At 37.9% G+C, this 25,302-nt stretch overlaps 1 protein-coding gene across 1 annotated transcript in view; it reads right to left on the bottom strand.

The window, feature by feature from the left end:
- KIF13B (kinesin family member 13B) overlaps window positions 1-25,302 on the bottom strand; it is a 176,526-nt gene that overhangs the window by 93,152 nt on the left and 58,072 nt on the right. Inside the window, exons 5-13 of the mRNA XM_087816562.1 lie at window positions 25,119-25,211; window positions 23,599-23,779; window positions 20,459-20,546; window positions 17,356-17,490; window positions 14,917-15,029; window positions 13,615-13,726; window positions 6,604-6,816; window positions 4,942-5,052; window positions 933-1,067 (exon numbers count right to left, since the gene is read on the bottom strand). Of these exons, the coding sequence (XP_087672688.1) occupies window positions 933-1,067; window positions 4,942-5,052; window positions 6,604-6,816; window positions 13,615-13,726; window positions 14,917-15,029; window positions 17,356-17,490; window positions 20,459-20,546; window positions 23,599-23,779; window positions 25,119-25,211 (1,181 nt within the window). The remainder of the gene's footprint in view (window positions 1-932; window positions 1,068-4,941; window positions 5,053-6,603; window positions 6,817-13,614; window positions 13,727-14,916; window positions 15,030-17,355; window positions 17,491-20,458; window positions 20,547-23,598; window positions 23,780-25,118; window positions 25,212-25,302) is intronic.

Below are 25,302 nucleotides of genomic sequence, written 5' to 3'. Positions count from 1 at the left end.
CCAGCCCCAGTCTGGGCACGTGCAGGAGGCAACCAATTGATGTATCTTTCTCACACCAATGTTTCTCCCTTTTTCTCTCCCCCCTCCCTCTCTCCCTTCCACTCTCTCTAAAAAAATCAATGGAAAAAATATCCTTAGATGAGAATTAATAAAAATACATATATATTTTTAAATTTCCTCCTAATATTTATTAACCCCCTGCTAGAATCATATAGCCCACTGTATGATTCCTTTATGCTCTGGGCTTGACAAAACAGTTTTGGGTAGAGCCTCATAATTTATGTAGTCTTGGGATTCAGAAATTTGTCTCTTGTCTTCCTGATGTGTCCCACTATTTATAGCTTTCAATGTACATCAGTATTTGTTCTTTTCTTATTCCACTCTCTGACCCTTCCAGTCTCTAAGTGACCTACTCTCTCTCTTTATAAGCTGATAATCCAAGCTTTTAAATTTTCCTAAGAGTTACTAGAAACACAAATTTCATAATAGGTGGTCCTATGAATATCTCTTTCTTTAAACATTTCCACTTGTAAGCTAACAAACCACTCACACAAAGGAGGGCTTCATATAAACCACAAAAGCTTCAGTCTACTAATGAATCAGTTTTAAGCCATTCCTTATGCTTTAAAGTTACCTACTTAACTCCCTGGTATAAATCACATTAAATAATAGAAGCTAAGCTACTTAATTTGTTAGAAATAATATCAGAATACCATTTTTTATGTTACGAGGTTGAATGACATCACTCAAAAACTAAAAAGGGAAACTATTCCAGAAACCCAAGATTTTTCTACACTTCAGCTTATTCAAATAAAAACAACTGGCTAATTCATTATTCTGAATAAGCATGGTTCCCCAAGTTTAAAAACAAAATGTTGTGAAACACTGCTCTATTTCAGAGCCAGAAATAGTAGCAAAACCTATTACTTCACCTTCAAATAGTAAACCAGAAGTTCATTCAAAGCAGGATCTGCATTCAGATTAACAAGGAAACATTTATCGTCCCCAACTTTAATTCCAGAAGATTGAAGAGATATTCCAAGACTCTCAAGTTGCTTCTGTCGCTCCTGTAAAGGTATCAGAGAAGTATTAATTCCACAGCTATTGACGCAGTGAGATATAAAAGGTCGTTTGTTAATTAATGAATAACTTTACAATTCAAATGTTAGCTTAGGATGTGATATTATAGATTAGTGTATTTTTTCTCTTTCTGAACTATATAATGTTCTTTTATTTTGTTAATTAAAGCTTTTTTATTTTGAAAAATATAGCCATTACAAGTAACAACTAAGTATACTACTGAATTCTCAATTTTCATTCTTGAAAATATCTAACATCTTGAATTAATCTTTCTCATTTCTGTATATATGAGCAAATGCACGTTTGTTTTACTCAACTGTGATGTTTCTAAAAAGTCAAGTTTTCAATACACTCTCCTGTGTGAAACCTTAGTGACTCTCCAGCCAGGATAAAAGCCAAACTCCCTCCACAAAGTCCATAAGGCCCTGCAATCTGGTCCATTTCTCATTTACTCCCATCTTCATATCTTGCCACTCTTACTTTCAAAACTTGGACTGCAGTTATATGGAACATCTTCCAGGTCCCTGAAAGTATGATGAATGCTCTCTTTAGCTTAAGAGGTTTTACACCTTTGTGTTCCAGCTGGAGCATGCTTGTTCTCAGGCCTGGTAACTGTTTACCTGCCCATTTCTCTTTGCGGGCATGAATCCTATCCATCCACTCTGTACTCTTAGCACAACGCATAACACACAACATATAACACACATTGGTCTTATAAATGTATCAAAATAAAACTTGCATATACATGCAAGACCTATTTTCATAAGGATATGAACTTTTCTTTTTCTGTGCCTACTGTCTCTGAATCCACACAATTTATGAATGTATGTATATGGGGGATACATTTGAATCTTGCAATCGATGCTCTATAATTAAGGTATATGAACTGGGGCAGAGAAGGGTTTCTTTATTATAAATAGCAAGTAGTAATGAGTCATAGCCACCAAGGACCTTTGGTTCTGGGGAAAGACAAAACATGCTAAGTCATTTAACTAGGGCCACCCAATACATTTGTAGTATACTTAAATCACAGCTTCAGAATTTTGCTGTTTCTAGGGGTACCATCTTATTTTATATGGCCACTGCAACCTGGTCAATACATTGTGCAGAGAAGTAGACTATTACAAAAGTAGGGCTATTTTGGTTCTGAGTCTTTGAATCAAGTCTATCTTCTAACAAAAAACACTACAGGGCACAGTCAAGCATGGCTCAGTGGTTGAGCACTGGCCTAGGATCCAGGAGGATCACGATTCGACTCCTGGTCAGGGCACATGCCCGGGTTGCAGGCTCAATTGCCGGCCAGGGGCGTGCAGGAGGCAGCCGATCAATGACGGCTCTCTCATCATGATGTTTCTACCTCTCTCTCTCCCTCTCCCTTCCTCTCTCTGAAATCAATAAAGATATATTTAAAAAAAAAACAACACAACACTATGGGGTTCTTTCAGAAGTTTTGATTGATTTAGCAGAAGACATTAGAGTTTTCAGCATTTAGTTCTAAGTAATTATGGTCCTTGATAAAGAACCATATTCCTAAAATGAGGAAAGCAATTCTGACAAATCTTGTGTAGTCCTTTCTGAGGGAAGGCTCTTTTACACAGGAATTTTGGTAGGAAATTAAAGAATTATTCAAATAATGAGAAGAAACATACTTGCTGACCCCAATCATTTCCAGGTTTTGATTTCACATAAGTGTGCATTTCTTAATGAGAACAGAAAAAGTGAAAATAAGGACCTTTTAGTATCATAGATATGTCACCGGGCTTAGAAATGAGTCGACTTGAGTTCTGTTTGTTCACTCAAAAATATTATTGAACACACACTTGAGAAACAGAAAGATACTGCCTTTTTTCTTGAGAATCTTACTCACTCATTAGGTAGTAAAACTGTACACAAAAAAACTGAACAATAGTAAAGTATTACATGACTTCAGGGTAAGAAGGGTACAGACAGATGCCATGGACTTCAATGGCAGGGATGACCTGTGGGGCTGGCACACTAGAGGAGGTATCACAGAGCACAGACTTCTGGAGAGCCCGAATGACTTGGGACAGACATATGAAAAGTCCTTCAAAAAAGAAATCCATTTAACTTAGTTTACCCAGATGTTTTCAAAGTTATCTGACCATGGACCGTTTTTATCCCAGAAGACTTTATTAACAATTTCTGGCTATACTGCCAGAAATACATTTGGGGGAATGTAAGTCAATTTTGGAAAGAGGTCAGTGATCAACAGATGCAGTGAAAGAGAAGAAAGCTCAGCAGCACTGAAGCCTGGTGGCTCAGAAAGATAAGGTGTTGGATAAAATCAGGCACAGTCCCCAAAAGGGACATCTGAGAGAGGGAGAGAACAGCTAGGTAAGGGAAGATGCTAAAGATAAGATTCGCTAGCGCAGCAATCACACTTAGACCTACCCTGCTTTGTATCAGCAAAGCAATCCAAGTACAAGAGCACTTCAAAGTCAATGTTTTATTTTTGCAGAGCTCATAGGCTCACACAGATTAGTTCCCAATTGAACAATTATCAGAATGACATAGTTCAAGAAAAACAAAAAGTGAAATACGTGATGACGAGAAATAAAGTTTATACCCTGGTGTATTCTCTTCTCTGTAATTTGAGGGATAGGCTTTAAAATAACCCAATGTGGTGGTATAGGTAAAATAACGCTGGTCATATATTGGTCTTCAACGAAACTGGGTGATAGGCACGTGTGGATTTATTATACTCATCAATTTTGAAGCTGGCTATAATAAAAAATGTTTTAAAATGGACTCAAATCCTAGTCCACACTACTATAAATATAACGTCCATGTCCCACTACATAAGAGTAAGTGGTGTCCTACAACTTCCGATGTACAGCTTGGTTCTGGACAGCACATTCAGAGATGGGATCTACTGGCTGGCAAAAGAACTGGCAAGTTCTATGTATCTGCCAATTCAGGGAACAGCTGAGAACACTAGAGATTTTTAACTTTAGAAAAGAAGGGGAAGAAGCAGAGGTGACTTTAAATATCTGGGTGATAATAGCCTCGCAGGGCTGTTGGGAGGCTTAAATAAAATACTGTACTTAAAAGCGCTTAGCATAGGCCCCAACACACACGTGTATCCAGTAAATACTGGCTATCATTATTGTTGGTTATATATACAATTGGGGCGCTTTTTCTCTTAGCTTTGGAAGAACAAACTAAGGCCAATGAGCAGAAATAAAAGATTTCTATTAAATAGGTACTATTAGAGCTGTGCAATCATGAAGACTATTTGAAGGGGCACCAAGCTCCACGTTATCATACATATTTCTAAAAGAGAGGCTAATGAACCATAAACAGGAAGCTAAGTCCTCTATGACCTAGTTGGACATTTCAGGATTTTCTCCAAATGCTAATGTTTCCACCCTAAGATTTCACAGCTCTATCTATCTTAAATGTCCTAAAGATTAGAGAAAGTCACCTCAGATTTAGTAATTTCATATTACTTTTACTGAGTTGTCATATGGAAGCAAGAATCTCACAGCCTTATATATAGCACTAATAATTTTGTGGTTTGGGTAAGTTTCCTTAGGTCTAAAATGCACTTAATATAATTGGGTGTTCAGAGCCAGAGGCTACAAAGTAGCTATTTATTAAAGACATTTTTATGACCCTAAAAAATTATTTCTTACATAATGAATAATTCATTATAATTGTGTCTTTTTTTATCCTTCAAATAAACTTTGTAAAGTATAAACTTTTAGTGTTAGATTCTTATTAATGGTGCTAGATTTGCCATTCTCAAAGCAAAAAATCAAAAAGAACCAGAAATGCCATCTGAGAGGCCTGGCACAACTGCCATGAAGTTTTTCTCTCTCTAAATCAGAAAACACAAACCTGGGCAATCTCCTCGGTTGTCCTTAATTTCTCTTCCCAGGTCACAGTCATTTCCTGGATTAGCTTCTCTGATTCTTCCAGCCTTTCTTTTAGCTCTGGAGATTTCATCGCCTATAAGCAAAATGTTTATTTCATGAAATGTCTGTATGAATCATTGAAAAAAGGATTAATTAAGATAAATCCAGAAAAGCAGAAGTAACAATCTGCCACCTCTCGGCTTTATGGCTCACTGGGGTCTCTGATCTACCTAAGACTTAACTGGCTGCCACTGACACACAGCAACCCGACTGTGTGGGTCCCACAAACAAATCCAGTTATCCAGGATGGGTTTGGAAGGAAGACAACTTTTTCCTTCTCCTCTAACCTACTGTCATTGTGAAGATCTAATTACGTTTAAGGAGATATAGTTCAGGCTATCAAGGGCTTATTTTTTAAATCCCAACCAGTCATATATCTAAAGTCATACATGATCCATTCTAGTCTTCACTGAGGACTTCAGGTATTCATACAAGTACATACAGACTAAGTCTTTACCTGTTGCAAACGAGATGGTGTTATTAATATTAAGAACACAGAAACACAATTTCAAAGAATCTTGATGAACTTTAAAATTATTCCTATGAAAACAGGATAAAATTCAACAGGCAAAAATATGATCAAGATAATGGTTTTGACCATGTGTTTTACCAGTCTACTACCAGAAAACGGGCTATGACAAAGACGAGAGCTCTGGTCCAGCCCCAGGGAAGAGTCCCACAGTGCTGGGAAACTGTGGGAACAGAAAGGCTAATTAGAGTAGGAATCGTGATTCTGATATTGTATTCCTCTTTTGACAAAAGGCTGAGCATTCAGTTATAGGTGATAACTGTGTAGGTTTCAAAGTCAGTAATGAAAATGAATACATTATAGAATGTTCAAAAAATACTGGAAATAGAATACCACCAAATAGATGGGTACTGCTGGTATAAAATATATTTTCTACAAACAAAATTAACCCACAACATAGAAAAAGTAGATTATTAAGGTGTGAAAGATCTCCGTAGGATTTCCATTCTGGCCTGGCCAGGCGTGGCTCAGCGGTTGAGCATCCAGGAGATCGCGGTTTGATTCCCGATCAGGGCACATGCCCGGGTTGCGGGCTCGCAGCCGATCAGTGATGACCCCCTCATCACTGATGTTTCAACTCTCTCTCTCCCTCTCCCTTCCTCTCTCTGAAATCAATAAAGATATATTTAAAAAAAAAAAAAAAGATTTCCATTCTGACTTCAACCAGTGAACAAATGATACAACACAGGCCTGTTAAGATTCCTCTTCCAATTGGTCTATGCCCACTCTCCACCACTTTCTGCGCTAAAATTAAATTATATACATTTTTCAAGTGCCTCTCCTACTCTCCCTCATTCTATTATCTCTCTTCTCTCATCTGCTGCCTGTAGTACAGAATGAAACGTCCTCTCAATTCCTTCTATTCTTTCCTCTATTCAATCATTTAACACCTGTACAAACTCTCTAAATTTCAATTGTGACAATCTGCCTTCCTTTACTGCTCATCTAGAATCGCTCTTCCTGCAGGAAATTAAAAAATTCTAAGTGAATTACTCATCACGTATAGCCAAAGGGGAAGACAATTCAAGTTCTAGCTGTACTAGGTTCGCCTCATACCTCTGCTTTGGTTAGCTGCTCTCGGAGTTTTTCCACCTCCTCCCGTAGGTCGCGGATAATTCGGGCGTTAGGGTCCTCATTCACCACGGCGTGGTTCACGATGTGCTTGGCGCGATCCGCGTACCGCAGAGTTGAAAGGGTTTCGTCATAGTTATCGGCTGCTGGGCTCACGGTAGCTACCATGGCTGTCTTGCTGTTACCCCCAAGACTGTCCTAGAGAAGGAGAAATTGAGCAGCATTTTAAAGTTAAAGAAAACATTAGATGAGAAAGTTGAAGTCAGAAATGGTGAGAGAACATCCCAAGGTCAAACACGTATTTAAGGACAAAGTAAGGACTAAAACCCAGGTACACTGACTCCCTGTCCCATGCTCTTTTTTCTCTGCCAAGCTACGTTTCTGCAAAGGGAGTTTTGGTATTTGTAAAAGGACAGAGAAATATAACAAAGTCTACAATTATTTTAGTTTAATAAGAATTAATTTTAAGGCACTTTGTTCTCTTTTAACAGAAAACATGATGCCATAAGTCAGCAGACTACTCAGAATAAAAAGGAAATTCTTAAATGACTACAAAATATTCTCCTTAGAGGAACCAAACAATTGTGATATTATTTGTTATCTGACCAAAGAGTGATCACCTACATGTACTCCCTAACACCACGGACCTGGAATCTCTGAGAAACCTAAATAATGGCCAGAAAGTGTTTTTGTTACAAGCTATCAAGCACCTTGTAAATTTTTTAAAACCATAATTGTACCATGAAGGTATTTCATTTTATTCCCTGATACCACTTCAAAAACTACGAAAATGGGCTTCATGTTTTACACAACCACTTCCACAGTCCAGACAAGGGTGCTGAACAAAGGTACCCATCCTCATACTAAAACTGAAAAGTATAGTGAAAGGGGCTTTAGAATGGCCTCCAAAAAATTCAAAATACTACTTGCACTTGAGAATATTAAAATAACTAAATATAAATCCGAATTACAAAACTAGCCTTGGGAAATCAAGTCCGCCCCCCTCCACTTCACCATACAACGGCCGTGGCAGGCAGCCTCTGGGACGATTTCCACCTCCCGGTAGTAACACCCCTGTATCATCCCCTTGCCTTGAGTGTGGGCAGGACTTGTTTATTTGCATCTAAAACACAGAATACAGTGGAAGTGATGGCAGGTCACTTCTGATTATATGAAGATGGCAGCTTCTGTCCTGGGTGTTTTCTCTCACCACTGCCATGAGGTGAGCCGATCCTTTGAAGGGACCACAGGAATGAGTTTGGAAATGCATCTTCTGAAGCCTGCCAACCACTTAGGCGAGCAGATCCGACCCCCGTCAAGCCTTGCGATAACTGCAGCCCCAGATGACACTCTGATTACAGCCATGTGACAGACGCCAGCCAGAACCACTTAGGCCACACCCGGAATCCTGACCCATAGAAACTGTGAGATTAAAAAATGACTGTTGTTTCCACTTGTTACGGTTTAGGGGCAATATGCCATATAGTAATAGATAACGACTCATACACTAACATACCATCCCAGGATGGGAAGAATTACCCAAGAGAAGAAATTCGATACCCTCTCTCAGTAACAGAATATCGCTGAATATAGTCTCAAGATTAGAGAGAACACTCAAACAGGCCAGTAATGAGGAATTCATTAGATCACAAGAACGCCAGCATTACTTTTGGGCAGCATTAACTGATATAAAATTCTTACTTTTGAAGATACAAAGTTTTTCCAATATCTAAAATGTGTTCGAGCATCTGTGACCTGCACAATCTTTGTGTATAGACTTTACTTAGTACTCAGCATTGGTGAATTGGATTACTAGTACCCCCATTTTACCAATGAAAAAACAGAGGTTTGCTCTGACAAAGAAGCTTAAATACTCTGCCTAACGATCCAGAACTAATAAATTGAACAATATTCTAGTCCAACTGTATTCTGCCTGCAAGTCTAATGATTTCTGCTCCCCCGCAGCTACCCACAATCACATAGGAACCAGACAACACTTGGCGATAGACAGAGTTCAGACCTGAGGAATAAGCGAGGTGACCTGACACCTTCCCAAATTATTCTGTCCTAGTGCCAGAACACAAAATCATTCCCCGGGTGTCACCGAGAGTTCAACATAGTCACAGACAATATGTCTGCTTATTCAGCCATTACTGAAAATTTGGTTTTCCACAGAAAACACAGCTAAGATCATTATATCTTGGAAGGAAATTCACTTTGACTTGTGAAAAGGAACAATAATTCATCTGGGCTTTAGGAAGCAAAGGCGATCTCTGTGAAGCCCATACGAGTGTGCACTTCACTCACTTCGAGATGCTGGCCTCACATTGCTGGTGCCCAGCTTTGGCCACGTCCAGAAAACTGTCAAGCAGAATCCCATGCACATTAATGAAATTCCAGTGCCATATAGGAATTACATATCAGATGGCAACTGGGCTCACCAGCAGCACCGTGGTGGGGGCTGCCCGTCAAGAGCCGCGCATTCTGAAGCCCAGCAAATGCTCCTGGACAAAAGAGGACGTGTAACAGTAAGTAGCAAGGGAGAAAAGCATGCACATTGTGCTTCAATTTGTGCTGAGAAAAGGAAGCCTGGCAAACAACAAATTCCTGATCTTTTAAAAGCCCTTGTGCATAAGCAACAACGATATGCTTATGTTCAAAAATGGCCACGGGCCATTAGCAAAAAGGAAATGGCAACAAAAGGCCTGGCGCTTGTTCAAGGTGAAAGTATAAGGCTTCTTGTTTACTCTTTAATTGTTTAATTAGGCAAATCAACTGAGCTTTGTTTCCAGTGGAACAACTGCAAATTAAATGGACCTAGGAAAGAAATTTAATTTTGGAAGTCAGAACTGTTTAAAGCTGAAAGAACTCTTTGAAGTCATTCAATCGAATTATTTCACTTTACAGAAGAGAAATTGGCACCCAGGAAGAATGATGACTTACCAAAGGTCATAACGCTAGTTCAGAGAAGAGCTGAAATTATTCATTCATTCAACTCTTCATGGAGTTTACTATCTAGAGGGTGATGCTGGTGAGCAAATACTGTATGATAAGAACTACAGTTGGGATAAATACAGCATGGTCTGGGAAAACAGAAAGAGCAGAAAGCACAATCTTTAAAGTTAGGGAAAACTCCCAGAGAAAGTGACTTTGAGGCCTTCAGATGAGTAAGTATGACCCAGGTAAAGGGGGAGAGAGCGGTGTAGGAGATTCAAGAGAGGAGGAAGAACGTTCCAGAGTCAGAGCAAAGTCATGGAAGTCACTTAGCTGGAAATGATAATATCAAGAGCAAAAGATGAACAATGAGGAGTAGGGAGTGGTCAGAGTATGAAGGGCCTAGTACATCACAAGTCATTAAAGAATTTGGAGTTTATTGTAAGGGCTTCTGGACAGTTATTAAAGAGATTTAAGTTTAAGAAGAGTATTAATTTAGAAGGAAATCTCAACCTAACTGTAAAGAACAAAATGGACTAAGAAAGCTTGAGGGAGAGGTTTCAATCATCCAAGCAAGAGGTGAAAATTTCCCTTCATTATGTAAGTGGCAATAAGAATGGGAAAAAGTGGACGAATTTGAAAGATAGTCATTATTGGAGCATTTGTTACGAGAAGGTACTTGATGTTAAGGGACCCACATTTAGAAGGTTACACAGAGAGGCCAAAATCATCTTAATACAAAAATGGTTCTCCACTGGCCACTTACCAAATGGTTAAGCACTCTACAGTCCCCGAGAGAAGGCAACTCACGCCTGACCAAGTGTATCAAAGTCTCTCCAACACCAAGAGCACACCATAATTATAACGCAAATACAATGCAAAAAAAAAAAACTTTACAAAGATATTGCAAGTCTTTAAACGATGAGCAATTTTATGAGTTTAATAAAATTACATTGGAGAACACCAGAATCATACTAGGTCAAACAAGGATCAGGGAGAGTTAGACTAATTAAGAATAGAATTAAAGAAGGCCCTGGCCAGTGTGGCTCAGTGATTAGAGCGTCGGCTCTAGCACTGAAGAGTCGTGGGTTCGATTCCCAATCAAGGGCACATACCTGGGGTGCAGATTCCATCACCGGCTCCAGTCAGGACAAGTGTGGGAGGCAACCAATCGATGTCTGTCTCTCTGTCTCTCTGTCTCTCTCCCCCCCTCCCTCCTTCCCTTCCACTCTTTCTAAAAATCAATGAAAAAATATCCTTGGGTGAGGATTAACAATAAAGAATCAAGAAAAAACTAACAGGGACATAAAACATAAAAGCCACTTCAAAGGGGAGTGACTTGTGTATCAATGGATTTCTAGAGGCCTTCGGGAAACTGTTTAAACCCCAAAATACTTTTTGCAAAAATGCCCCTATTTAGGATCTTATTGCAAAAGTCAAACAAAATAAAGAAGGTCACATAGTTTTTAAGAAAAAAAATGACAAAAATCAAGAAAAGTATTCATTTTTTTTAGCCTGAGAATTTAGATATAGAAGTTACAATTTTAACCTATTTTACTAACCAGAAGATAAGGTGAACTATTTAAGAGAGTGTTTTGTTTTTCAAGTTCAAGCATTTCCAATAGTTTCTATCAATGCTTGGTAACAGTCAAGCGCTTCTCCTTCTAATCAAAAGTAACCTTTGATATCCTTTTGCCTCAGCAAAAGAAGATGGGCAGCAAAGCCCTGATTCTAATCTTGTTTCTGTCTCCATTGCCTCATCTGTAACATAGGAACACCATCATTTACCTCCCAAGGGTAACTGAGATAATGTACATGAAGCACTTAGCATGGTACCTAATTCTCCTAAAACAAGTTCTCCTGGCCTTCAGCCTATGGAACGGCCACTGAATAATTACCTGGGCCATTTTCACTATATCAACTAATGAAAGATATTTCCTACTGTTTATTTAAATGGGCTGAAGCAGCAACACTGAAACAACAGGACAATGAATATGCTGTCTTTTAAATCAGGCACATCCAGGGAATAATCATGAATGATCAGAAAATGCTTCTGTGGAAAGTTTGAGGAAGAAATATGTATCTTATTGAGATTTCTTCTGGAAATTAAACAAATGAGATTTCTAGGTTAATTATTAACTCATGAAGACCAAGTACAATTGGTAGTGAAAGGTTGTGTAATATCCCTTAAATTCAAGGGTTATTTAGAAGTGGTTTTTAATTATAAAATTTTGTTTGTTCAAAATTGAAACAGACTCACAGACACAGAGAAAGAACTGGTGGTTTCCAGAGGGGTGGAGGGCTGCGGGTGGGAGGCTGGGTAAAAGAGATGAAGGGATTAAGAAGTACAAATTGTTAGTTACAAAACAGTCATGGGGATGTAAAGTACAGCATAGGGAATATAGTCATTAATATCGCGATAAAGATGTATGGTGCCAGGTGGTAATGGAAATATCAGGAGGAACACTCTTGTAAAGTATATGATTGTCTAACCGCTATGCTGTACACCTGAAACCAATAAAAAATAATACTGACTGTAAACGAAAAATAAAATTTAAAGTTTTTACAAATTTTTTGTTTGTTTATTCTTTTGTTTTAAATTTCAATTTTACTGCCTTTTGGCCAAAGGAAGTAATGTACCTGATTTTTTACTGTGGCAAATAATACTTAATAAAGCATGTTCAAATGGTGTGCAGAGTTCTAGAAAGTAAAACTGAACACTAGTAACCCTTTAAGAGGGTGTAAAAACTAGAAGAAAATCCCACTCCCTTTACAAACACAGTTCTCTAAACATGTCATGGACGAAGCCAAAATTGTGTCCTCTACTAAGCTACTTGGGGACATATGTTTAACTCATCTCTATATTCTCAAACCCTGGCACAGTGAGTAATAAGTGCTCAATACATAAGTCTTTTTTTTTAATATATCTTTATTGATTTCAGAGAGAAGAAGGGAGAAGGAGAGAGAGAGAGAGAAACACCAATGATGAGAGAGTCCTTGATCGGCTGCCTCCTTCACGCCCCCGACTGGGGATCGAGCCCACAACCCGGGCATGTGCCCCGACCGGGAATCGAAACCGGATCGCCTGGACCCTAGGTCAATGCTCAGCCACTGAGCCACACCCAGCCAGGCAATACATAACTCTTGATCAATGAGAAAATAAGCTATCACAAGACTAAACAGGGCTCATAAAATTATTTCTCCATTTAAAAAAAATAGAAAAAAAGCGTACCAGGAAAATATTTTGTTCCAGGTTGGCCACTCTATAAAGAGTTAAATTGTCACTAGATTTTATATCCTCTAACTCCCAGGCCAATATCCAGTTCACCACGACTAAAGGGAACCTGAAGGCTAGAGGGAACCTGGAAATAGTATCTTTCCCCAAACTCCTATTACACGTCATTACTCTCTTATGGAATCACTAACTCATGTTATAATCTTTCATATACAAGCCTATCTCCCTTGTAGACTCTGAGCAATTAGAGGGCAAGGAGTGCCTTACACTCCTTTATGTTTTCCACAGCACTTCACAGTTGTCTTTCTTTCTCATTTCCATTTCCCTCACTGACGTTGGATCAGCCAGTGAATGACTATGTGACCTATTCTGTATTCGTAAACACCTTTAAAGAGCTGAAAGCAAATTAAAATGATTATGAGTAGTCTTGTAGTGAAACAGAAATACAAAGTCAAAAATGTCAGTCAAACAAAAGGAGTCTGTGAGAAAGACAGCAGTCTAGCTGAGTCTGTAAGACGGTGGAAGCTCCTTTCCTATGACTCACTTGCCTATCAGATTAGCACGAGGTCCTTCTTCTAGTCCCCCAAATCTCAGGGGCAACTGTGGGATCCAGTGTGCCCCAAACTCCCACTGCTTCCAGGTTTTGCTGAATCAGGAAGAAACCTGTGCTTAATCAGTTAAAATGATCATTATCATCTAAGAGTCTAATGATTATTAAAGTGAACACTGATGGAGGAAATGGTCATTGGAAAGGACTTATATTCCACTCTTTATTCTTCCTGTTACCAACCACCAAGAGTAGACCGGGAAGGAAAAAAATAACTTACTTTGAGCAGCCAAGTGAGGACTGAGTCACGATATGGAACAAATTTATTCTTGTTTTTGCCAGCACTCTGATCTGCTAGGGCTGAGATAACCAGACCAAGGGTTGTGAGGGACCTGCATGGTGCGACAAATCATAATAATCATAAAAAACGGAGTGTATCAAGTATCACATTGCAGCAGAAAGATTGGGCATCTAGATGCCTTTGAACCTGTATGAAAACAGCATTGTTGTCAGCATTTTGCTGCTCTGTTTAAAAATAAACTCTAAAGGCTGGTATCCATCTAATACTATTGTAAGCAATAAAATTGCTTAGCTTAGTTATTTTTTTTTTCATTTTTATAAACAAAAATGTGAGCCGTAAACCTCTGGGTCAAGATAACAACATAACCACCGCATATCTTTAAGAAAGGAAGCCACAAACACAATACAATTAACAAAACATAATACAAGGCAAAAATTATATAAATATATAAATAATTGCTTATATATACATCGCCATTCAGTAATAACAGAATCTGCCTGATGGTGTTCTATGATCTCCAGCTGGTTACTGATGATGACTTGTTACCTCACTATATGTCCTTCTGGGGAGCCACAAAGATAGAAAAGATTCCTGCCCACAGGAGCTAACAATTTAGCCCAAAGTAGAAGAAAAGATAGTCATATGAAAGAATTGGCGATCAAAACATTCCTTGATAATGCCCTAACCTCTTGGAATAAAGAAGCACCAAAGCAGTCATAAAAGGGAAAGCCAAATGTGGCCAGTACGCACGCTGTTGTTTGTTCAGACAGTGACCCCCAGGTCAAGATCAACCGCTAGACTCTGACAGACTGATGATCTTTGTTCTTTTCTATAGCGTGGACCAGCAGCTCTCCACTGGAGGCGACTGTGCCCCCACAGGGAGCAGCTGGCAATATCTGGAGATAATCTGGGTTATCACTACAGGTGAGGGGAGGGAGGTGGCAGATACCACCACCTAGGGGTAGAGGCCAGGGGAGCCGCTAAGCATCCTAGAATACAGAGGACCACTCCCAGGGACAAAGAATTGTCAGGCCCCAAATCGCAATAAGTCGCTCGAGAAACCTCTGACCCGACTGAGGCTGCACTCCTCAGCCCCATCAGGTACCTGACCAGAAAATAAAACAGGCTCAAGCTCATAAAAAAGTAAATAAATAAAATCTGAAAAAAATGAGGAACTATTTATTCATTATAGCCTTAATCTTATTTTAATAACCACAAAAGTTTACCTACTTGGCTATTAAATCAACAAAGCAATAAAAAGCAAGCCCCTGAGAAACTTACTTGTTGATGTTGCTCCCCTCCTTCAGCCTGTCACCCGCAGCTCCAGTTTTTGTTGCCCGCTCGCTGCCAGCTAAATCAACTAGGCTCAGTTTGCCCACCTTCTCTCCAGACGTCTGGAAAGTAAATTGATAAATACTAGTACACAGTTAAAGAATACAAAAGGTGATACCATCTCTAAGGAAAAAGTTTATTATCAAAATCCTTTATCAAAGAGTTACTTACTGTTATTTCAAAATTAGTTTGCGCTGCTATAAACCAGTGTGAGAAAACTGTACAATCTAGTAAACACAAAATTATACAAAGCTCTACTAGTCCAGACAGAGTGAAAGTTACCTCAGAAAAGCAGTGGCTCCCAAAATGACACATTTTGAAGGGAACCCAATAAAATTTTTATAGGGAAGTATACAAAAACACTATTTATAAGATAAAAATTTTGATGTAATTTGAAACTATGCTTAAAATTTCACAAATATTATCAACAATTCCAAGGAAAAAATATTTGCAATTCTTACTGACATAAAAAAATCAATCTGTCATAAAATTGGAAGCTATGGAAAATTAGTTGATATGTTTTAATGTCAAATAAAACAATGACACTTTATTTTAAAAAAATTAATCTGACTTTTAACAATAGAAGGAGCCCTCAAAAACTCAACACTTTCTAAAATGTTTCATATTATTCATATATAATAATTTTCTTATCTCATAATTCCAGGTATTAATTTATATATTTCTCTAGTTAAGATATTTTATATATATACACCTATACACTGATATTTTCCTTTATAAAAAATGTTTTATAAAAATAAACAAACAAAATAAGAACAGACTCATGGATACAGAGAACAGACTGGTGTTATCAGAGGGAAGGGGTGAAAAAGGTGAAGGGCCTGAGAAGTACAGACTGGTAGTTACCAAACAGTCATGAGGATATAAAGTACAGCCTAGGGAATACAGTCACTAATATTGTAATAACTATGTACAGTGCCAGGTGAGTACTAGAAATATCGGAGGGAAGACTTTGTAAACTATATGATTATCTAACCATTATGTTGTACACCTGAAACTAATACAAAATAATACTGAGTGTAAACTGTAATTAAAAAAATAGAATTTCAATTTAAAAAATGTTTTATATTAAATCACACATGTAACATTTTATTTTCAGCAGCAATACAAAAAAAAGTGGGAAATCAATGCCAAATTCTATAGGCTGGATCATTTTTTAAAATTTTCCTTTAAAATATACATTTATATTCATTTCCATAAATAAACATGTTGCTACAAAAGGATATTCAGCTTTCTAAATCAAAAGTACTTTTGGTCAAAAAAAAAAAGTCTTCAGTATGTTTTTTGTTTTATACTGAAAAGGAAATAGGAAACAAAGAACTTTTTGTTGTTACACTAATCTTGCTGTGATGGTAAAAGAAGAAAAATATGCTTTCAGCAAATAAAAATCCTGCCAAAATATAGTGCTTTGCCAGGGTCATTATTTTAGCTTCTGGTATTTGAAATTGATTTGCTGGGGGGGGGTAGGCATCATAATAAAATATGCAAAAGTTCATATTAAAAGAGGGAAGCCCAAATGTGTAAGTCGACAGAAAAGTTTTCAGTGTGTAGAAGCATATGTGTCTCTGGCTCTGTTTACTCTTATAAGTTTCAAATATTCAAAAAATTATTCTATAAATCTAGCAATCTGACAGTACAATTTCCCTAGAGCAATTTATTCCTTCTAATACTTAGCTGCTTAGCAGAAGGTAATATTTCAAAAGTATCTCCACTGAATCAGCTAGAGTATTAATATTTGCTTATACCATTAGCCATCACAGTTCAAAGCTCAAAAAAATGCTGTGGCAGACTTTGGACCATCTGCTTATATAACACCTGTTCTACCTTCCTTTAGTTGGAGACGGCAGAGAGCTCAAACTTACATTTCTCAGACTGCCTTGCAGGCCAGGGTTCAGTATGTGACTTAGGTTCTGTCAGTTAGATACACTTGCTTAAGATTTGGAAAACAGTAGTAAAGCAGAGGCCATCCTCTGCCCGTTTGGGTTTTCCTGCTGGCACACAGGATCGTGGAAGTATGTTGTCCTGGATCACAGCTATGGGGCATGCCTGGAACTCATAGCTACAGCACAGTGGTGGCCTCAGAGGTAGCATCCTGGTCAATAAGATCTGTTGCTCTGGGAGTTATTCCTAGAGATTCCGTCTAGAACCCACTCCTCCTCAGGTGTTCCAACAACTCTGCAATCACCCAGATCCCTACTTTAAATCTCTTCTGTTTACCAAGTGTGGCTTTTGTTTCTTGTCCTATGTCCTAACTGATACACATGTTTGGTAAGGACTTCAAGTCATCTAACACCTGAAGGGAAAAAGATAAAACATGATCCACTTTAAAAATTAAAACAAAAACAAAAAGTCATACGTCTGCACACCTACCCCAGACTTCACGTCATACAAAGTGTGTGTGAGGGTGATTTTGAAGACCGCGTGGGATCGACTACTCTCCTCATTCATGTTGGTTGCAGCAACTGTACGAGACTTGTTACCCTCAGACATCAAAGACTCAATATCCTAAGTGAGAAAAGTCAGACACACATTTCGTTATCCGTCTAATATATATGAAAACTGCTATACTACGAAAATACAAGTTCCAGTACTTAGTCAGCCGAACTTGCATTTACCCTTTGTTTTTCAATGAACATTAAATCCCACAGAGTACAATAGCCAATACTGCCCATGAAAACAAATAAAATACCCTCTTTTCAGTAGGTGCAGATAAAGTGGCAGCTCTGACTAAGATTACAAAAGTTTAAACTATACATGTTGAGTCTCGCAAGATGGACAAATATGTCAGGCCAATCCTCATCTAATCTAGAAATCTGAAAAAATTTATTTAGTTTCTTTAATTACAGAAGTAATAGAAGTTAACTGTTAAATCCAGTTAGATTACATGAACAAACACCAAGCAAAAATAATCTGTAGGCCCTCAAGCAGGCAGAGCATTACCTCACCACCTTGGAGTACAGTGGTGCCTCGGTTTTCGAACGTGTCCGTGGACAAACATTTCGGTTTACGAACGCTGTAAACCTGGCGGCAAATGCTGCGGTTTTCGAACACGCCTCGGAAGCCAAACATGCCACGGGGCTTCCGCTGAGGGCAAGATCCTGAGGCCCGGCTGTCAGCTGTGGATCCCTCGGTTTTCGGACGTTTCAGAACTCGAACGGGCTTCCAGAACGGAGTACATTCGAAAACCAAGGCACCACTATATATCTTACCAGAACTATTTTTTAAAATAAAAACTTCAAGGGACTAATTTCTGCACTACTTTGTGCCATTACTGCTAAAACAGAGAGCATGATGCAATATAGAAAGATTATGGGATCTTCATTTTTTTAAATGTCATAAGCTCTAAAACAGTTACTTAACCAATCTGAATTTTAGTTTCATAGATAACAATACAGAGCGAGAACATCATCTACCTTACAAGGATTTAACTGAGGAACACGAAAGATGGTATGTATTAAACAGTTCACTAGTTGCCACCTTCTATCCAGTGTCCTCCTCTTTGCAGTAAAGGAACCCAATCTTCAGCTGAGCATATTGCAGCAGAGCTACGGGACATTTCCCAGATGCCTTCACGGCTCAGTCTGGCCATACGACCAAGTTTTAGTGAATGAGAGGTAAGGTATAATACAGGCCACTGGGCATTCTCCTTAAAGGGAGTAGGCATGCTATTGCATTTTGCTTCTAAGAGCCACCTTGAACTATGAGAATTAGAGCATTACCATAGAGCTGGCAGGAATCTAGTTTCCTAAGAGCATCTTTGGGACCACATACCCGCCCTTTCACCATTCATTCATTAATTCATTTTCTCACTCAAATATACATATTGAAAGCATCTAGTATGTGCCAGGTACATTTTAAGATACTAAGGACACAGAATGATGGAAACATAATAATAATTCATATTCCAAAGAACTTAAATCCTGTTATATTTTTTCTATAATATGTAGTCAAACATAATCCTAACTGACACACATATAAAAACCTTTGAAAACCATAAGGTTCTATTTTGCTGTATAAATTTAAAAGAATAATGTTTAAGGAAAAAGTCAACATTATAAATAAAATGCCTCAAAGTAAAAACATTAACTGCAAAAAGAGATAAATAGGCACCACAATGGAAAAAATCACAATGTTTTAGATCCATTCTAAATCCACTTTAGGCCCATTAAATCTGACAATCCTGAGGCTTAACGTAAAAGCTTATCCTGTTTAGCCTACATTTACTCGTTGGTCTCTAACCTGTTGTCTCATGCACGAACTCTGTATTGAGCCTTTTAATTTTTTAAACAAGCAAAAGGTCTTTTTGTACTTTCCCATCTCCTCTGAGCTCTCAAAACAATCTTGATCTCTCTCCAATATTGCCTAAATATGCTCTCGAATGATCATTATTAATATACCAACATTACCTAACATTTATATAAAAATTCTAGAGTTTTCAAAGACTTTTCAGGTGCATTATCCCATCTGATCTCCTCCAGGGAGCCTCCCCAGACACCACCCTCTCCAGACACCTGCATATCCATTTAAGTTAGGTACCCTCCTGGAAACAAAGCTGAACCCTGAACAGGCATCTGCCGCAGCACTTAAAACCATGCTGTTTTATAGTGTTACCCTTATAACATCTGTAAGCAGCCTGAGGTAACAGACTCATTGTCTTTTTTATATCCTCAGCACCTGGCACAAGGTCTGGCGCAGGTATTCAACAGATAGTTACTAAATGAAATAACTAACGTTTACTAAATGAATGATCATGAAACAAGTGATAGAATTGATTCATGAACAAAGAAATGAATGAGCCTACCTCATAAAATAGTCAAGACAATAAAACTAATTTCCATTTTAAAAACTAGGACAAAGAAGGTAGGTGAGATGGAGTCATACAGGAGTTGAACAAAGGGGTTAAGTGTCACTAGGGGTTAAGTGTCAGATCATCATGCTCTGACTCCCAACTCAATGTACATTACATCAAGTCACGGGGTGTCACCCCACCCCCGTTCCCCCAATGTGCAAAGTAGAACGGTGAAGTCTGAAAATGAGGAGAGCTAACTAAAGGCTGGTAAGTGATTCTCTCAGTTAGAAATAGGCTTTGAATTCCTTCTACTCAACTCAGACATTTTATTTCATTAAATCCACTATATCATAAGCAACTTCACTATTTTATGTACTACCAGGGAAGACAAAAAGCTGACATTTATCATTGTAGGGGACATCACAATTTTAGAGTTCGTAAAATATGAAAAACATTTGTGTCTCACAGTAGATGAATAGGTTTGCCTTGCAAATGTACACCTTCTCTCACAGTGAATCTGTCCTGACAGTCATATACAGCTTTTTAAGTAAAAATTTTTGTAAAAAGTAATTTATTAAGTGATACTGCTGTAATTTTTTTAATTTCAAAAATAATAATAATCACAAATTAAACAAAAAGACTGCTACGCTGAATTTAGTAAGTTTACATAAAGGATGTTGTTACCTTATAGCTCGTGACAGCCAGTTTAGAAAGTCCGTCGACATAGGGTCCCAACACACTGTGCTCTCTGACTTTTAATGTTTGACGGCTTCTGTTCACAAAAACAAAGAAATGGTTTTTAAACAATAGCCTGTTTTTTAAAGGACTCAACTCTGCACCATAAAATACATACTGAGTTCAACAAAGATTCCAAATAAATAAAACCAACTCACTTGATCCCAGAAGAATTTAAACCAAAATTTAAAATCTTGACTGGTCACAAAAACTTCATAATGTGGTGAAATATCACATCACTCAAAAGGGTACACTGTGGGATGTCTATTTGCTACCACAAAGAATGTGGAGTCAGATAAATACACACAGTCTACTTGTCCTATCGCAGAGAGCAGAAAGGCAATAACTGCTAACTGTGCAAGAAAGGAAAATTACAGACCAACCTCAATCATGAGTAAGGACAAACAAAAGACGACAAATGATGAATCTGATGTTAAAAACTTAAAATTGGGCTTATCTCAGGGTTACCAGGTTTTTTTAAACACTAGAAAAAGATTCATGGCCTTTACCACATTGATAGACTAATAGGGGGGAAAACACACATGGTCATTTCAATAAATGTAGGAAAAAGTATTCAATAAAATTAAATACTCATTCCTGATTAAAAATAAATAAGCTTCTTAGCAAACAAAGAACTGACAAAACTCGGTGAAGGACATCTGCCAAAAACCTAGAGCATATAGCATAGTTAATGGTACCAACCAAAAATGTTGAGAATATTTGCTGATGATTGATTATATATGACAAGTGAATTATATCTCAAAAAAAAATCTAAAAAATAAAATCACTATAATGTAAAAATATTTGTTGATGGTGAGATTACAGGTGATTCATATTTTAAGTAACTTAATATTTTCTAGTGATTTGGGCTCTTTTTAGCACCCTAGTGCCTACCACTAAAAACTTTGCTTACTGTGATAAAACTGTCCATAAAGTAGACATAGAACAATTATTTAACTTAGTGCTGACTTCAGGATATATGCTAACTTTTTCCTTTCCCTTTATCTTAAAGATAATGTGTACTGTATTATCTCCTGAGTAAAACATATATTATGCCCTGGCCAGGTGGCCCGATTGGTTGGAGCATCGTCCCATACACCGAACGGTTGCAGGTTCGATTCCCTATCAGGGCACATACCTAGGTTTCGGGTTAAATCCCCAGTAGGGGCACATGCAAGAAGCAATCGAGCGCTGCTTCTCTCTCACATTGATGTGTGTGTGTCTCTCTTTCCCCTCCCTCCCCCACTTTCTCTCTCTCTAAAAATCAATAAAAACATATCCTCGAGGACTAAGAAAAATAAATAAAAATATAATTACATTATTACACATAGTACTTGCTGAGTTAATAAAATTTAGTCCTCGAATAGCAAAACAAAGCTCTCTTAAATAGTCTTTCATGGAAAAGATATAACTTTTATAATTTTCACTCTATTTACTTCAACTGTTCAGAAACACTACAAAAAACCCCTCAAGAACTTCCAAGGGGGAGACAACAATAACAACAAACATTTACTGAGCACTGACTATGCATCATAAAGGCTCTAAGACGTCAAGTGTATCGTCCCAGTCTGTCTTCAACAGCCTTCTGAGATATTGCGTGGTTTTATCATGGCCTCTACAAATGAGGCCCAGAAGCATAAGGACCTTGCTCAATAGGTAACAATCAATGGACCTAGATCCAGAGCTAGGTAAATCCAAAGCCCACGCTGTTCATTACTAAACTATACACAGACAAACATCCAAGAAATTATTAAAGACTATGAAAAAACTGTAAAGTTTAAGCTATGCCACACAAAACACAAGAATGAAGCCACCTAAGAATTTCTGAGCAGGTCTGGGCTGGATCTCTAAGAAAATGGTCTCCACAAAGGTGAAGGTGCAACAAAAAATATTCAGGGTAGAGCAAGAAAAAGTATGAGAGCAAAATAGTCAGCAAGATGTGGGTGCTCAACCATAACCTTCCCACATCTGGCCTCCTTCTGTGCCCTGTGTTGACTTCCACGCATCGTGCCCTGCAGCAGCCACACTGCGCAGCTGGGTCACTCTCCAAACCAGGGACTTCGCCAAACATGCTTGGCACGGGCTGTCCCTGTGCTTGCATGGTTCTCACCTGACTTCTCTGTGAACAAACTCCTACTCAGCACAAAACCCATCAAAAAACCCATCAAGCACCCTCTATTGACTCTTCCCTTCCCTGGGCAAAGATACTCGTTTTGGTTGAGCGATGGTTCACCATGATTCACTGCCTCTAGGACCATCTTTCCTTCACCATCATCTTCATCCTAACTGTTCCCTCCACACTTTCTGTAAGCCTCAGCTCATCTGGCTCTTTGACTCCTGGACACTGTTTCTACATCAATAAGCCACAGCTGTGGTTATTATCTGTTTCTTTCTCTCCGATGTCACACTTCCCTAAAATCTGAACTCAGAAAATGCTCTATGCAATGAACAGATTTCCTCAGATACCTCTTATCTTCCCCATTAGGTTCAGACATGACTGCAGAGTGAGAACAGCATTTTTTAAAGCTTTCTAATACTTCTGAGCCACTTTTATTTCAAAGTCTATGCCATAAAATGGGACTTATTTTTTAAATCTAGGAATCTTTAAAATTAACTATCCTAAAGTCCAGGTTTCATATCTCTATGCCTCTCTTTCACTTCACAGCCTGCAAACAACAGCTGAATTCCTCCTGAAATTTCTTGGTTAAAAATAATAATAATAATAACCTACTTGATTAAGGATTCCAATTACCCCAATACTAAGTAACTTACTTTTCATTACACATTTTTGGTTTGTGGCTTTGGATGTATACGAGGAAGGCAGTATGACCCAAATGCATGCTGCTCAACCACACTTCCCTGCCCCGTCTCAGTCTGAATTTCAAAAGCCCAGAATTGGCTGTAAAAAGCCACTCAATGTAACTAACAGCAAATCACAAAATCAATAACTAGATAACTAGATAAAATCACAAAGACAATAACTAGATAACACTCTACCAGAGCTCAATATAAAAAATTTCATGTAAGCCAATTTATCAAGTCTGTTTTAGTCCACAATACTATAATAGTAAAGTCTCAAAGTCATTTACCCTTTGGGATCAAGGAGGTCTCTGACTTTTTCATTATAAATTTCCATATAGGACACTTCTACTTTAAAACTCTGCTCTTCATTTTCCTCTTTCTGTGTTCGTTCGAAGAGACCACTGCAAAGTCTTGGGATTAATCCAGGTTGGTCAGCTGTGCCCATCATGGTGTAAGATTTTCCAGATCCTAAAAAATGAAAATCATAATTACTGTCTCTTTGAGAAGCTCAAATACGTAAACCTCTTTTCAATGCTCATAATAAATAACTAGCACTTAGGAAAATGCCCAAAATAAAATTAGAAATATACCACACAAAAAAGAATAATACCCAAATATAATGATGAGGCTATTAAGTACAGAAGCTTTCCTACTGTACATAGAAAAGTCAAAAGTAAATTTCCTCTAAGAAGAAAACAAAAACCTTCTTTAAGTGTCTTCAGAGTTTTAAAAAATTCCCTAAAACAACTGAAAAATCATTTTCTAAAATCAACTGGGAAGACCCATATGATCAATAATACCACTGTACCTGCTCTCAACCACTAACCACACCACAAAAAGTGTTATCCTGAGAGGGCCCAGAGCACAGCAACCTACGGACCTTTGGCAATAGTGCAGAGAACAGACTAATCTTTTCCTACTATAAAATTATTTTCTCCATTGTATCAAGAATGCATATTCATTAAAGATAATTTAGAAAACACCAGAAAATAGAAAGAAAAAAATTCAAACACTCATACTCCTAATATACAATTATTTTTCCTTTTTTAGTAGCAGTGATTTTGTAAACATGCTTTTATTTTTTTTATTTTTATTATTTTTAGAGAGAGCGAGAGGAAAGGGGAGAGGGTGAGTGAGAAAGAGGAGAGAGTGAAACATGGATTTGTTGTTCCACTTATTTATGATACACATTGGTTGATTCTTGTATGTGCCCTGACTGGGGACCAAATCTGCAACCTTGGCATAGGGGGACAAAGCTCTAAACAATGTACCCGGCCAGGGCCTATAAACATACTTTTAAATACAAGTTGCTGCTTTTGTCACTTGACACTTTATCATTATCATAATACCTAAAACTAATATACCACTTCTTATGTACCAGGTCTTTTCTAAAAGTTTTCACATGCTAACCCATTGTGCCAACCCTATTAGAAAAGTCTATAAATTATCAGTGTTTTTCAGACAAGGAAATTAGGGTGCAAGTTTCACTACTGGTCAATGGCAGGAACAGGGTTGGAGCTGGTATAACCTGGATCAGAGTTATGACCACCATACACACTGCCTCTTAAAAATATCATGAGCATTTTTCCATGAAGAGTAGTTTTCAACTGGACAAGCTATACAATATATCCTTAAACAGTGACTACTTTAAGTAGATTTTCTTTCCTGTTGACCACAGAGATACAGAAGTTGAAACGCTCCTTATCAATCATAACTGATAAGATGCTAACAATATGTATCCTTTTTGGTATATTCTCTGTCATGATCCTTAAAGCTTAAAATATATATATATATTATTTAATATTACCAGTCTGTCCATAGGCAAAGATACATGCATTGTAGCCATCGAAAGCATTTTGAAGAATATTCTCCCCAAGGCACTTAAAAACATCTTCTTGACCTGAAAGAGAGAAAAAGAAAGGATGTTTTAAGCTAAACTGCACATGAACAGTTAAAAAAAACAACAAAAAACAAACAAAATCCTCAAAAAT

Source organism: Miniopterus natalensis, chromosome 4 (assembly GCF_054644295.1).
Source record: "Miniopterus natalensis isolate mMinNat1 chromosome 4, mMinNat1.hap1, whole genome shotgun sequence".
Classification (NCBI taxonomy): domain Eukaryota; kingdom Metazoa; phylum Chordata; class Mammalia; order Chiroptera; family Miniopteridae; genus Miniopterus; species Miniopterus natalensis.
Note: the sequence above shows the minus strand (reverse complement) of the source record. Positions and strands in the feature narration are given on the sequence as shown.